General features: G+C 38.7%; 1 protein-coding gene across 4 annotated transcripts in view; it reads left to right on the plus strand.

Moving 5' to 3' along the window:
• Nucleotides 1-12,726, plus strand: part of DHX57 (DExH-box helicase 57) — a 54,040-nt gene that overhangs the window by 13,344 nt on the left and 27,970 nt on the right. For 3 of the 4 annotated variants that reach the window (XM_077764243.1, XM_077764244.1, XM_077764245.1), the window contains exons 5-10: nucleotides 487-1,325; nucleotides 3,189-3,436; nucleotides 4,899-5,020; nucleotides 6,409-6,604; nucleotides 7,512-7,636; nucleotides 11,880-12,013. In XM_077764243.1, the coding sequence (XP_077620369.1) occupies nucleotides 487-1,325; nucleotides 3,189-3,436; nucleotides 4,899-5,020; nucleotides 6,409-6,604; nucleotides 7,512-7,636; nucleotides 11,880-12,013 (1,664 nt within the window). The remainder of the gene's footprint in view (nucleotides 1-486; nucleotides 1,326-3,188; nucleotides 3,437-4,898; nucleotides 5,021-6,408; nucleotides 6,605-7,511; nucleotides 7,637-11,879; nucleotides 12,014-12,726) is intronic. The other variant, XM_077764246.1, reaches the window with a different exon arrangement.

Consider the following 12,726-nt stretch of genomic DNA (forward strand, 5'->3'; position numbering starts at 1 on the left):
GAAACCCGACTACCCCTCCCAGAGAGCTTTCCTGCCGTGGGGGCAGCTGCCGTGCCTGATATGCCTAATACCCTTTCTTTCAGGATAGGGTGACTAGGGAGGAACCCGTGTTACCAGGGATACTTTTTCATAATATGAATCTGCCTATATACGGTTATAACTTCACATGAACATAGTTAAATGAACTTCACTGTGATTTGAAATTACTCAGGGGGCGCCTGTGTGGCTTAGTCGGTTAAGCGTCCGACTTTCGCTTAGGTCATGATCTCGCGGTTCGTGGGTTCGGGCCCCGCGTCGGGCTCTGTGCTGACTGCCAGCTCGGAGCCTGGAGCCTGTTTCAGAGTCTGTGTCTCTCTCTCTCTCTGACCCTCCCCTGCTCACGCTGTCTCTCTCTCTCCTAGAAATAAATAAAAATTAAAAAAAATTTAAAAAAAAAAAGAGAAATGAAATTACTCAGTATTTTTTGTCCTGTTTCACACTTGGTAGGTATGGTTTCAACGCTGACCGCTGTCAGGCAGCCCTGCGGATCTGCGGCGGCGATGTGGGGGCATCACTCGAACACTTGCTCACACAGTGTTTTTCAGAGACGTTTGGGGAGAGGATGACGGTCTCTGAGGCGGCTGCCCGTGTGAGCCTGGATGAGTGTGTGGAACAGCGGCAGGAAGAGGCATTTGTTCTCAAGTCAATCTGTGGGGAAAAATTTATAGAAAGAATTCAGAACCGAGTCTGGACCATTGGATTAGAATTGGAGTATTTGACGAGTAAATTCTGCAAATTGAAGCAAAAGGAAAGTGCCAAAAACACACAGGAGACTTCACTTGAAATCTGTAAATTTTACCTCAAAGGAAATTGTAAATTTGGATCAAGATGCAAATTCAAACATGAAATGCCCCTGAATCAAATTGTCGGAAGAGCAGAAAGAATTGTAGATGATTCTCATCTTAATGCTCATGAAGGTGCCTCTTTTTTATATGAACTTGAAATTCGGTTTTCTAAAGACCACAAATACCCTTATCAAGCTCCCCTCGTGGCGTTTTATTCCACCAACGAGGATCTACCTCTGGCTTGTCGTTTACATATTTCTGAGTTCCTTTATGGCAAGGCCTTGACGTTTGCAGAAACTTCCGAACCTGTTGTATATTCTTTGATAACCCTTTTAGAGGAAGAATCAGAAATAGTCAATTTACTAACAAATACCCATCACAAGTACAGCGTCCCTTCTGTGAACTTTCTGCCAGTATCCTCTGGGACCAGAATAAATAATCCTGTCTGTCGTAAAGCAGTGATTCCAAATAATTCTTTGGCTCCAAACCGGACTCCTGAAGGTACGGAAGGCTCTGCTCGGGTGGAGGGTTTGTGAGGAGGCATTCGGGATGGATTAAGGAAGGCAGAGCTTCTGCGGGCTTCTCTTGGATCTCCCGGTGATCTTAGGCAAATCAGTCTCCTCAGTCCAAGGGCAAAAGGGAATGAGAATCCCCTGAACTGTGGCCTGACTTTAATTGTAAGCTTCAGTTTTGTAACTGTGACTGGGCTGCCTGCACTGAAAGTTTGTAGTGATACATAAGTTTATTCTAGCAGTTGGGGGTTGGAAGAACCTTAAAGCATCTCCCCCGAAAATCTGTTTCATTTGCTCCACTTGGTTTCACGTGTTTACTTCTGATGCGTAACATGGAATTACTTTCAAATGAGCTTTTAGAGCTATTTCTCTTTCCGTAGTATGCTAGACCCCCAAAATTCATTAGCATAAGGGCCATTTTATGAATTCCTAAATTCTCAAATTAGAAAATGTTTGTGGAACCTTCCGGCTTGCTCAATTTCCAGATTTGCCTTACAGATTCTTACCTCACAATTAAACTCCTTTTTCAGAGCTCATCAAGGAATTCTCTCTTATTTGTTGCCATCTTTCTCTGAGAGAAACAAGTTTTTATGATTTCACAAGAGTTCTTAGGTGAACATCAGTACGTAGAGAACAATGAAACTGCATTGAGGTGTGGGCAGCAGACAGTCGGCTGGGTTCACTCACTAGCCGCTTGCTGCCAAACAGCAGTTTCTAGCATATGAGATTCAAATATATTCCTTGAGAAATGACAGATTGTGTGACATTGGCCTTTTTTTTTTTTAAAGTAACACCTTTATTGAGATACAGTTTACATACTACAAAATTCACCCTTTTCAAGTGTATAATCCAGGGGTGCCTGGGTGGCTCAGTTGGTTGAGCAACTGACTTTGGCTCAGGTCATGATCTCATGGATCGTGAGTTCAAGCCCCACATTGGGCTCTGTGNAAATAAACATTAAAATAAATAAATAAGTAAAAATAAAGTGTACAATCCAGTGGCTTTTTAGTGTATTCACAGAGTTGTGCAACCATGATGACTGTCTTTTTTTTTTTAAGTTAGAGAGACAGAGCGTGGAGTGGGGGAGGGGCAGGGAGAGAGAGAGAGAGGGAGACACAGAATCTGAAGCAGGCTCCAGGCTCTGAGCTGTCAGCACAGAGCCTGACGCGGGGCTTGAACTCGGGAACAGCAGAGCCGAAGTCAGACAGTTAACCAACTGAGCCACCCAGGCGCCCCAACCATAATGACTATCTAATTCCAGAACATTTTTGATCAACCCTAAAAGAAACCCCTGTACTTATTAGCAGTGAGTGCTCATTTCTCCCTTTCCTCAACCCCTGACAACTATGAATCTACATTCTGTGTCCATGCATTTGCCCATTCTGTATACTTTCTGGAAATGCAATCATACAATATGTGGCTTTTGTGATGGGCTTCTTTCGCTTAGCATCATGTTTTCAAGGTTTGTTCATGCAGGATGTATCAGTACTTCATTTTATTGCTTAATAATATTCCATTATAAGGACATGCCATATTTTGTTTCTTGATTTATCATTTAGTAGACATTTGAGTTGTTTTGTGTCATAGGATTTTAGGAACACTTGTGAATAGTTGAAACCTTCAGTTAATTCCTTGAATATAAAGTGTCTACGGAATTAACAAAGCATGCCATGATATTTTCTTCTTTGTTTTTAATTTGGTATAACAATAGCCACCTATTCTTAATTAAAGTTTATTTGAAGATGCATTTTACGTTATTTAGCAGTAGAAGTAGTTGTTCGAAATGAATGAACCTGCTTTAAGTTTTAACATTTTTTCCATCTTACGGTTTTTTTTTTTGTTACTTTATTAGATAGTGACTCTCCCCCTTTGCTAAAGAAAGGGCTCCATATCGAAAATGTTTCCTTTTATCCCCTTCAAGTTGAAAAAGAATCAGAACCCGAGGAGGATTCAGATGAGGATGAAGGCCCTGCGCCAGTTATAGTGGAGAATGAGAGCTATGTGAACCTTAAGAAAAAGATTTCCAAAAGATATGACTGGCAGGCAAAATCAGTACATGCTGAAAATGCTAAACTCTGCAAGCAGTTCCGAATTAAACAGGTAGGGTGTTCTCAGAGATTGGCTAGCGTTGCCTCCCTACTGTATGGATGAACGGATTAGGAGTTAGGAAGCCTCGGCTACCCTCCTCAGTATGCTTTTGTTTCTATTTAACTCCAAGTGGTCAGTTCCTGCATGCCACAGCAAACTTGGGTGCATGTTCTAGATAGTTTTGGAAAATCCAATGGCTGGTGAAAGTGAAACACATGCATATATACCAAATATTCTCAGAATCGTGTGGCTCTGGTATGATGACAGACCATCTGATAAGTGAAATGAAAATTAATGCTGTGACTTATACGAGAAAAAATAGTGTAGAAAGGAGAAGGGGTGACTCTGACCCCATTTCAGAGAATCCTAGGATGAATAACTTGCCCAAGGTCACATAGCTAGCAGTTGGCAACATAAGGGGTTCAAGTTAAGTCCCTGTTTCTGAAGTCCATATTGTTTTTACCCCATTCACTTGAAGATTGTTTTAAAAGAACCTGTAAGTAAACTGTTAGGATGGAGTTGGCTGTAGGACAGAAGCAAGTTGCTTAACCAATTTGGGGATTGGATGCGGTCTAATGGCGTTTTTAATTGTGAAGTTCTGATTTTGATTTTTGACACAGCGTAACACTATCGCATACATAGTACATGCAATACCTGTAGAACATCAAAATGAATAGAAATTCACACCATAAGTAGTAAGGTAGTAGAAACAAAAAATTACATATTCAATTTGATCAGTGTGTGTTTAGAGATGATAAACTTATATGATAAAATTATATGTAGAAAATGATGTGTTAATGTAAATTTCTTATTCAAAAATACATCTTTAGACTTAACATATGCTACAATGTTTATTGGTCGTTGGATGTCAGACTGAGTTACATGTATGTGATGCCTGGCCAAAAAGAACCCTTTCATAAGTGCTCTTACTATTACTGGTTTTAGTGAAAATCTGATAGAACTATGCTATCCAATGTGGTAGCCCCTAGTCACATGCGGGTGTTTAAATTAAAATTAATTAAAATTAAAAATTTTGCTCCTCAGTAATACTGATCACATTTCAAATGCTCACTAGCCATGTGTAGTCAGAGGTGGTTCTATTTGGACAATGCTAATATAGAAATTTCCATTAACACAGAAGGTTCTATTGGATAGTGCTGGTGCAGAGACTCTTGCTAGGAAGAGCAAGGTAGTGCTAAGCAAGATGGCTATTTCTCTTATAAGATCTTGCAGTTTATTCAGATGTAGGAAAATCACAAAGATTTCACAGCTTACTCTGGCTGATTCTCTAAGCAGTCTCTTGACTGAAGTCATCAGCACCCAATCTTAACAAATCTGCAATTTCTGCCTCTGAACAAATTATTAAAGGAAGAGCAGAAAGGGTGGGTCTAGCTATGGGATTCCACACTGAGAGCTTTGTGTAAGATGATTCAAAGTAACCTAACTGATGCCTTCTTCTCCTTTATGTTATTAGGCTTCCAGACAGTTCCAGTCAATTCTGCAAGAAAGACAATCACTCCCTGCTTGGGAAGAAAGAGAAACCATTCTTAAATTGTTGAGCGAGCACCAAGTGCTTGTTATAAGTGGTATGACTGGGTAAGAATGCAATTTATTTGTAATGTAGCTTTCATCCATGAATATGGTATATACCCTGGTTACCATAACCGATCTACTTGTAAAAAACTAGTAGCTGTTGTTATTTGTGCTTTTTCTGGTCAGATATTAAATACTGTTTCACAGAACCTAATATTACAGATCTGTAGCCAACAGACCTAAATTACAAACAAAAAACAAAACAAAACTCAGAAATTCATCCATTAATTTATAGACTTTGCTCACCTCTGCCCTGAAACAATTATAGGGCAAAGTGCCTAAATGAAGGCTTTTAACAGGACCATTTTTAAATGTAAAGGATAGTTCTAGAACATTTAACTTGGAAACTTTCATCTGCTAAATTTATTCTGATTTTCTTAGAGCTTTTATTCTTTTAGTAACAAGTTAGGTCATATTATTTTTCCTACTTTACCCTTTTCACATGTTATCCAAATTTATTTAGCAGGGATCGGTTATAGTCTTAATTTAGTTTTATACTAAAAAATATTTAACCTAATAATTACATTTGTGTCCAGACTTACTGATACAGTAATAATTGGAGATCTTCCAGTTTCTTGGAGTGTTTGGGTGGTTTAGTTAGTTAAGTGTCTGACTCTTGATAGCAGCTCAGGTTGTGATCTTGTGGTAATGGGATTGAGCGCCATGTCAGCTCTGTAGAGCCTGCTTAGGATCCTCTCTCTCCCTCTCTCTCAGCCCCTCTCCCCCGTTGGCCCTCTCTTTCTTTCAAAACAAATAAACATTTAAAGAGATCTCCCAGTTTCTTATCTTTAAAAACAATTTTTTTAATGTTTATTTATTTATTTTTGAGCGAGACATGGAAGCTGAGAGGGAGACACAGAATCCCAAGCAAACTCCAGGCTCTGAGCTGTCAGCACAGAGCCCGACGCGGGGCTCAAACTCAACTAACCACGAGATCATCACCCGAGTCAAAGTTGAACGCTCAACTGACTGGGCCACCCAGATGCCCCTCAGTTTCTTATATTTTTAACGTCAGTCTACTTTTAGCCAAACCAGTAAGATAACACTTAAAATTCATAACATAATATTCCCATTTCTTTAGGATTCAAATATAGAGTTCACATTCCTAGTGGTGTTTACAGAACTTACTCTAATGTCTGTTCAATTATCTCAATTTTGCAAATGATACTAAACTATTATTTGATTGCCATGTTAATTCGAGTACAAATTCCTAGCAGTTACAAGCTGCAGGTAACAAGTCAGTAGGTCAGTTTAGAAGATAAATGAAGTGTAACACATTTTACATAACCAGCTTTCTCACTTTCCTCATTGTACATGATTGTTTTTTGTTTTTCTTTGTTAACTAGCACTTGAAAACTCTCATGTTAGGACTTATTTGTTTTGACATACAGATGTGGAAAAACCACACAGATTCCTCAGTTTATCCTGGATGATTCTCTGAATGGACCACCTGAGAAGGTGGCCAACATCATCTGTACCCAACCCCGACGAATCTCGGCAATATCTGTCGCTGAACGTGTTGCTAAGGAAAGGACAGAAAGAGTGGGTCTGACTGTGGGGTACCAGATCCGGCTGGAAAGTGTCAAGGTTCGTATGCTCTGCTTGTCTCCTGGTAACAGAAATGTAGTTTTCAAGTATAAAGAGTTCTTGGGGTCTGGAGACACATGGGCAGGTTGGGATATATACTTAGGTACGGCTAAAGACCTTATAGAAATATTTTGGTAGAAGAACTCTTACTTGGGTGTACTTAATTTCCTCCACCTTTTATTCTGATGCCTCTGGGTGGCTCAGTCATTTAAACATCCCACTCTTGATTTTGGCTCAAGTCATGATCTCATGGTTCATGGGATTGAATTCTGCATCGGGCTCTGTGCCATCTCTCTCTCCCTCTCTCTCTGCTCCTTCCCTGCTTGCCTGCACACCCTCACACACTCTCCCTCTCTCTCTCTCTCAAAATAAACATTTTTTTTTAAAAGACCTCTTATTCTTTATTGGCAGAAGTGATCTACTAACTGTTTTAGTCTTAATCCTGAGACTTAATCTGTATAACCAAATAAGGAACAAATTCAGAATTGGTTTTATCGTTTACTGTTGTTTTTATGTTTTATAATAATTTTGAGTCTTAAGCAAATTTTTGATATGAAGTAGAAAAGCTTTTACTGTTGTTGCCAGAAAGAAACTACGCATTTAGTGTAGTTTCAGATTAAATGCAGCTGTGGATGTTTTCAGTATTCTTTGTCCCTATCCATTTCAGTAGCTTTGAAAGTGTTGTCTACGGCCATACCACCCTGAATGCTCCCGATCTCGTCTGAAAGTATTTCCTGGGGTGCTTGGCTGGCTCAGTCAGTAGAGCATATGACTCTTAATCTCAGGGCCGTGGGTTCAAGCCACGTGGGTTCAAGTTGGGTGTGGAGCCTAGTTAAAATTTTAGAAAGAAAGAGTTTCCTTTTTTCAAAAATTCCACGAATGCCTTCTGTGCCCTTTTCTGTGTAAGTCCTCAGCCACCAGACTGCTGTACTGCACCACGGGCGTGCTGCTGAGAAGGCTGGAGGGAGACACAGCTCTGCAGGGAGTCACCCATATCATTGTTGATGAAGTCCATGAGAGGACAGAAGAGAGGTAAGACAAAGATTTTCCAAACAAACAGCCACACACAGAAAATGAAGACATGCCTGAAAGGATTTTGTTCGGTTTCCAGTTCAGTCTCACAGAGCTAGACAGGAAGGCCACAGAGAAGGCCCAAGTTAGAGAAGAGGAACGCTTTCCCGATCTCCAGGGTCTGTAATACTAAAAATGCTTGGGGGGCCTATGTTCATCACTCGGAGAGTCTTTGTGTCAGACGGACATCTTCTCCCGGGAGATACTTAGCAGCTCCCGGGCATCATGCTGAGCTGGGCTCTGTACCTAGTGGGAGTGACAGATGTAAGTCATGCTGTAGTTGGTGGATTGGTCAGAATGCCCTTCCTTCTTTGTTCATTTGGTCAGTCATTCAGTCCTGACATTCTTTCATACATTTACTGAGACTGTATTAAGTGCCAAGTGATCTGTTAATTGCTGGGGTTGCTGTAGTGAACAAACATGCATGGCTCCCCTTTATCTCCTGGTCAAATAGGAAAAACCATTAATGAACAAATAGGTACATAAACAATTATGAATTGGAGAAAGTAGTATGAAGGAATAAACAGGTGGCTGTGTTTGCAGAAAAAAAATCCCTGAGATGGTCAGAGCTGCCACCCCTCAAGAGATTTAAATTAAAAGCATTTAAATTAAAAGCAGAAGTATGAGAAGGCATCCTGTGTAACAAAGGGGGCAAAGCCACCATTCTCAGACTCTGCAGTGGGAAAGGGCATTGTGAGCCCAGAAACTGGAAGAAGCCTGTGCAGCTGGTTGTAGTAAATGAGGGAAAAAGTAGCAGATAGTAAAGGCAGAAACCAGATCTTCCAAGGGGCTTATAGACCATAGACAATAAAGCATTTAGATTTTAGTCTATGGAATTAGAAGTCATTAAAGGACTGGGATGTAAAATCAGAATCCTCAGTATTTTAAAAGAAAGGGCCAAGTAAATGACATTAATCATAGTTTGTCATGTGGATCATGTTCTAGAGCAAAACAAAAAAAACAAAAAAAACAAAAAAAACAAAAAACTAGGGATGTGGAAAAAAAAGAATCCCATGAAAATTATGAGACTTTCCCCAAAAAGGACTACACTATTAGAAATCTCTGGAGAAGAAAGAAAAGCTAAGTAATTAAAGTTGGCCGACTGCCAGAGAAGCAGAAAGTAGTCAATGGTAACATTTTAAAAAGAAACCAAAACAAACATGAAGAGTCCCCAGCTACTGCTAATCAAAAGTTTTAAGAACTGAGCAGGGAAGACATAGGACCAGGAGACTATTTGTTCAAAGAACTAAATACACTGATACTCTAGTCAGTAGGAAATATCAAGCAATTTGAAACTAAAGGAAAGCAGGCTTTCATATAAAATGAATCGATCAAAATAAAAAGAAATAATTTCTAGGACATGGCAAGAGTAAATTTTAAATGACTATACACAAAACACTGGGAATCTTGAGGGCAAATAATCTTTTTGTAGACTCCAGACAACATTGGAGGGAAAAATAAATGATAAGTCATTTCATTTTTGCAGGTAAATGTTCAAATAAACAGTTGAAACAAGAAAATATTTTCACAGAATCACTAAACAACTTGGAGGACGAAATCAAATATAAGATTCTACCAGGCTGATAATATTTATTTATTTTTTTTTTTACAAATAGTTTATTGTCAAATTAGTTTCCACATAACACTCAGTGCTCATCCCCACAAGTGTCCTCCTCCATGCCCATCCCCCCTCCCCCCACACCCATCAGTCCTCAGTTTGTTCTCAGCATTCAAGAGGCTCGCATGGTTTGCCTCTCTCCCTTTCCCCCACCATTTCCCCCCTTCTTCTCCCCCTTGTTCCTCCGTCAAGTTCCTTCTAATCCTCCTATACGTGCAAACATATGATATTTGTCTTTCTCTGCCTGACTTATTTCACTCCAGGCTGATAATATTTAAATGATTATATTCTAAAAGTTCATTTAAAATTTTAGGGGAGACTATATCTGGTATAATTCTGAATCTAAAGATTGGTGTTGGGTTTCCTAACATTTATATTTCCACAAACTCAGAGAAACTAAAACATAGTCCTGGATCTGGTTTCCAGGGGCAGTCATGACCTCGAAAGAGAAAGACTTTTATAAAACTTAATGACTTGTAGACTATCAACAGTTAAAAATTCAAAATAATATCTGAATAAAGATAAATATACTCAGGAGAAGGGAGATTCAGGCATTTACAAATATCAGTCGTTGGGAAAGGGGTATACAAATTATAAGAAAAAGTAGGGGAATGTTTGCCAGCTCAGACGGAAAAAGAAAAAAATAGTAAAATCTAGGACTCAAGATCAGTAAAAATGTAGACAAGATTAAACAGTTATGTTAGTTTAAAATTTTTAATAAATTCTCTGATCATAGAGATAACATGATTTTTCTAAATGTTTGGAAAGTATCAAAGAAATGTCAAAAAGAATAGTTTCTGTCCCCTATATAATAATTACTGGTTACAATTTTGGTCTGTTGTCTTCTGGGAGTATATTAGGAGCGAGAAGAGAGATATGGTAGAGAGAGTTCTGTCTCCAAAGACATGATTGGAGTTGTGTATGCTGCTGCTTGTATAACAGTCAACATGATAGCATGAACTATCTTCGAAGTTATCATTAATAATTGCAGAAGATTTTAAGTATGCATGTACTCTAAATCATTTAAGCATTTCTTATTATGTTATGTCCTTTTCCCTAAAAAAGAAACAAAAGTCGTAAATGTAATTAAATTAGCTCACAAAATTAAAGAGAACTAAATAAATAGTACAAGAATATGCTCTCATTAAAAACTGAAGCTATACAGGAGGCACCTGGCTGGTTCAGTCAATGGAAAATGTGACTCTTGACCTCGGGCTTGTGAGTTTGAGCCCCACATTGGGCATGGAGTCTACAATGTATCTATCTATCTGTCTGTCTGTCTGTCTGTCTATCTATCCATCCATCCATCTATCCATCCATCTATCCATCCAAGCAATACGGATAAGATGAAAGTCCCCCTTAACACTTCCAAACCATTGCCAGTCTCTTCCTCAGAGATAACTGTGATCAGACTAGCGATATGTCCTTTTATACATTGACATTTATGTTTACTTTGTTAGAAATATGTACTTTTGCTTTCTGGCCTTTTTTTTTTTTTCCTTACACAAATGATGTGTTCATTTAGTAAGTCAACAGGTTTTTTGAGCAGCTACTATGTTCCAGACATTGTTCTAGGTTATTTTATTAGTAAACAAAATAGACCAAAATCCCTGTCCTCATAAAGCTTCTATTCTAATGGGTGAGCTCAACAATAAGAATGATAAATACAGTAAAATATGGTAAGTGCTGGGGAAGGGGAGCATTTGAATTTTTAAATAGCATGGCAAGGGAAGGCGTGGCTGAAAAGATATCTTTGAGTAAAAACTTAAAGGAAGTGAGGGAGCTACCTGTGAATGTCTGGGAGAAGCCTGTTGCAGGCAGGTTAATAACATGTGCAAAGGACCTGAAGTACATGCCTCAAGGACAGCAAGGAGGACAGTGTGAATACTCGCTCCAGGAGATAAGCTGTGGTGGGGCAGAAAATGTCATGTAGGACCTAACTTGTTAGTGAGACTTTAGTAAGTCCTCAAAAGATTATGAGCTGAAGAATGGCACGGTAAGGTTTACATGGAACCCTTGGTCTGTTCTATTGAGAATAACTTCCAGGGGGAGGGGCTGAATGCAGCAGGGAGACCAGTAAGGATATTGCTTTTCTGCAGTACATGTTGTTCTACAACTTGGGTTTTTGTCACCATGTCTTAGAGACATTTTCATATCTGTATCTAAAGCTCTGTGTTATTTCCTTTTATCTGCCTCATGTTATTCCACAGATTGGGTGATTTTGTTTTAGTCACCCACTTCTTGGTTGATGGATGGTTAGGTAGTTGCCATTGTTACTATTACAAACAATGTTACCATGAAAATCTTTGTATATTCTTCATTATGTACATGTAGATATCAAGGAGTAGAATTATCCAATGCCATGATAGATCCTGTTGCTATTTTGATTGGTGCTACACTGTTTTGAGTTTATAGCTTTATAATTTTAAGTCTTCCCATCTCGGATCATGACACATCTTTCTGTGAGATGTATAGCTTTTTTTCACCTAGGTCTTACACATTCCTTGCTCAAAATGCATCAAAAGCTAATTTATTTTTATGTATTAGAGTTGTTTGACCTTGAGGTGTTTCTTCTATTTCCCTTAGTGACTTCTTGCTGCTAGTCTTGAAGGACATTCTGTTGCAGAGACCAACTCTTCAAGTCATTCTAATGAGCGCAACTTTAAATGCTGAGCTCTTTTCAGAGTATTTCAGTTCCTGCCCGATTATTACCATACCAGGTGATTAATGTGCATCATTTAATATGCATTGTTCTAATAAGCAAATATAATTATTTTTAAAGTTCATCGGAGAGGTAAAATAACAGGTATTTATACCTATTTTCTCAAGAAGTGATTAGATTTATAACAAATAAAATTAATGACCATATAATGAAATTACTAAAGAAGTAACATTATATCCATTTGCTAAGAGATTTCAGTTTATATGCGTTTTTGAAAAAAGTCTCGGTTATTAGGATTTCTAGCATCCCATTGTGTTTAATATCAAAGTGTGACTTAATAATGACAATCTGTCATAAAGAGAGAAGTTGTCTCTGTGTTTAGCATATTTGTTCATTACTGGATTCTGCTAACTAGGTGTTGGCCCACTCTGGGAGGAAGTGAAGTCGAACAGTCTGTGTCTTCTGGTGCTTTCACAGCCTCACTGTGGGATTAGTTTCTCACCTTAGGCTTTGCTTTATCCTTCTGCAATTGATTGCCAAAAGAACAATTTATGGGCAATTTTGACAAATAATCGTACTACTTCTTCTCATCATTGAATGTTTAAAAATCTCCTCAGTGGGGGAGGGGAGAGTGGGAAAAGTGTAAGAGGTTTAAAAAAAGAGAGAGAGAGAGAGGTTAAAAAAAGCCTTATTACCAAATGAGCATCTCTCCACCTATATACTTCTGGGGTTTTTATGAGCTAGAACTATCCCTTCTCATTTCTATCATCA

Source organism: Crocuta crocuta, unplaced genomic scaffold (assembly GCF_008692635.1).
Source record: "Crocuta crocuta isolate KB4526 unplaced genomic scaffold, BGI_CrCroc_1.0 scaffold164, whole genome shotgun sequence".
Taxonomy (NCBI): domain Eukaryota; kingdom Metazoa; phylum Chordata; class Mammalia; order Carnivora; family Hyaenidae; genus Crocuta; species Crocuta crocuta.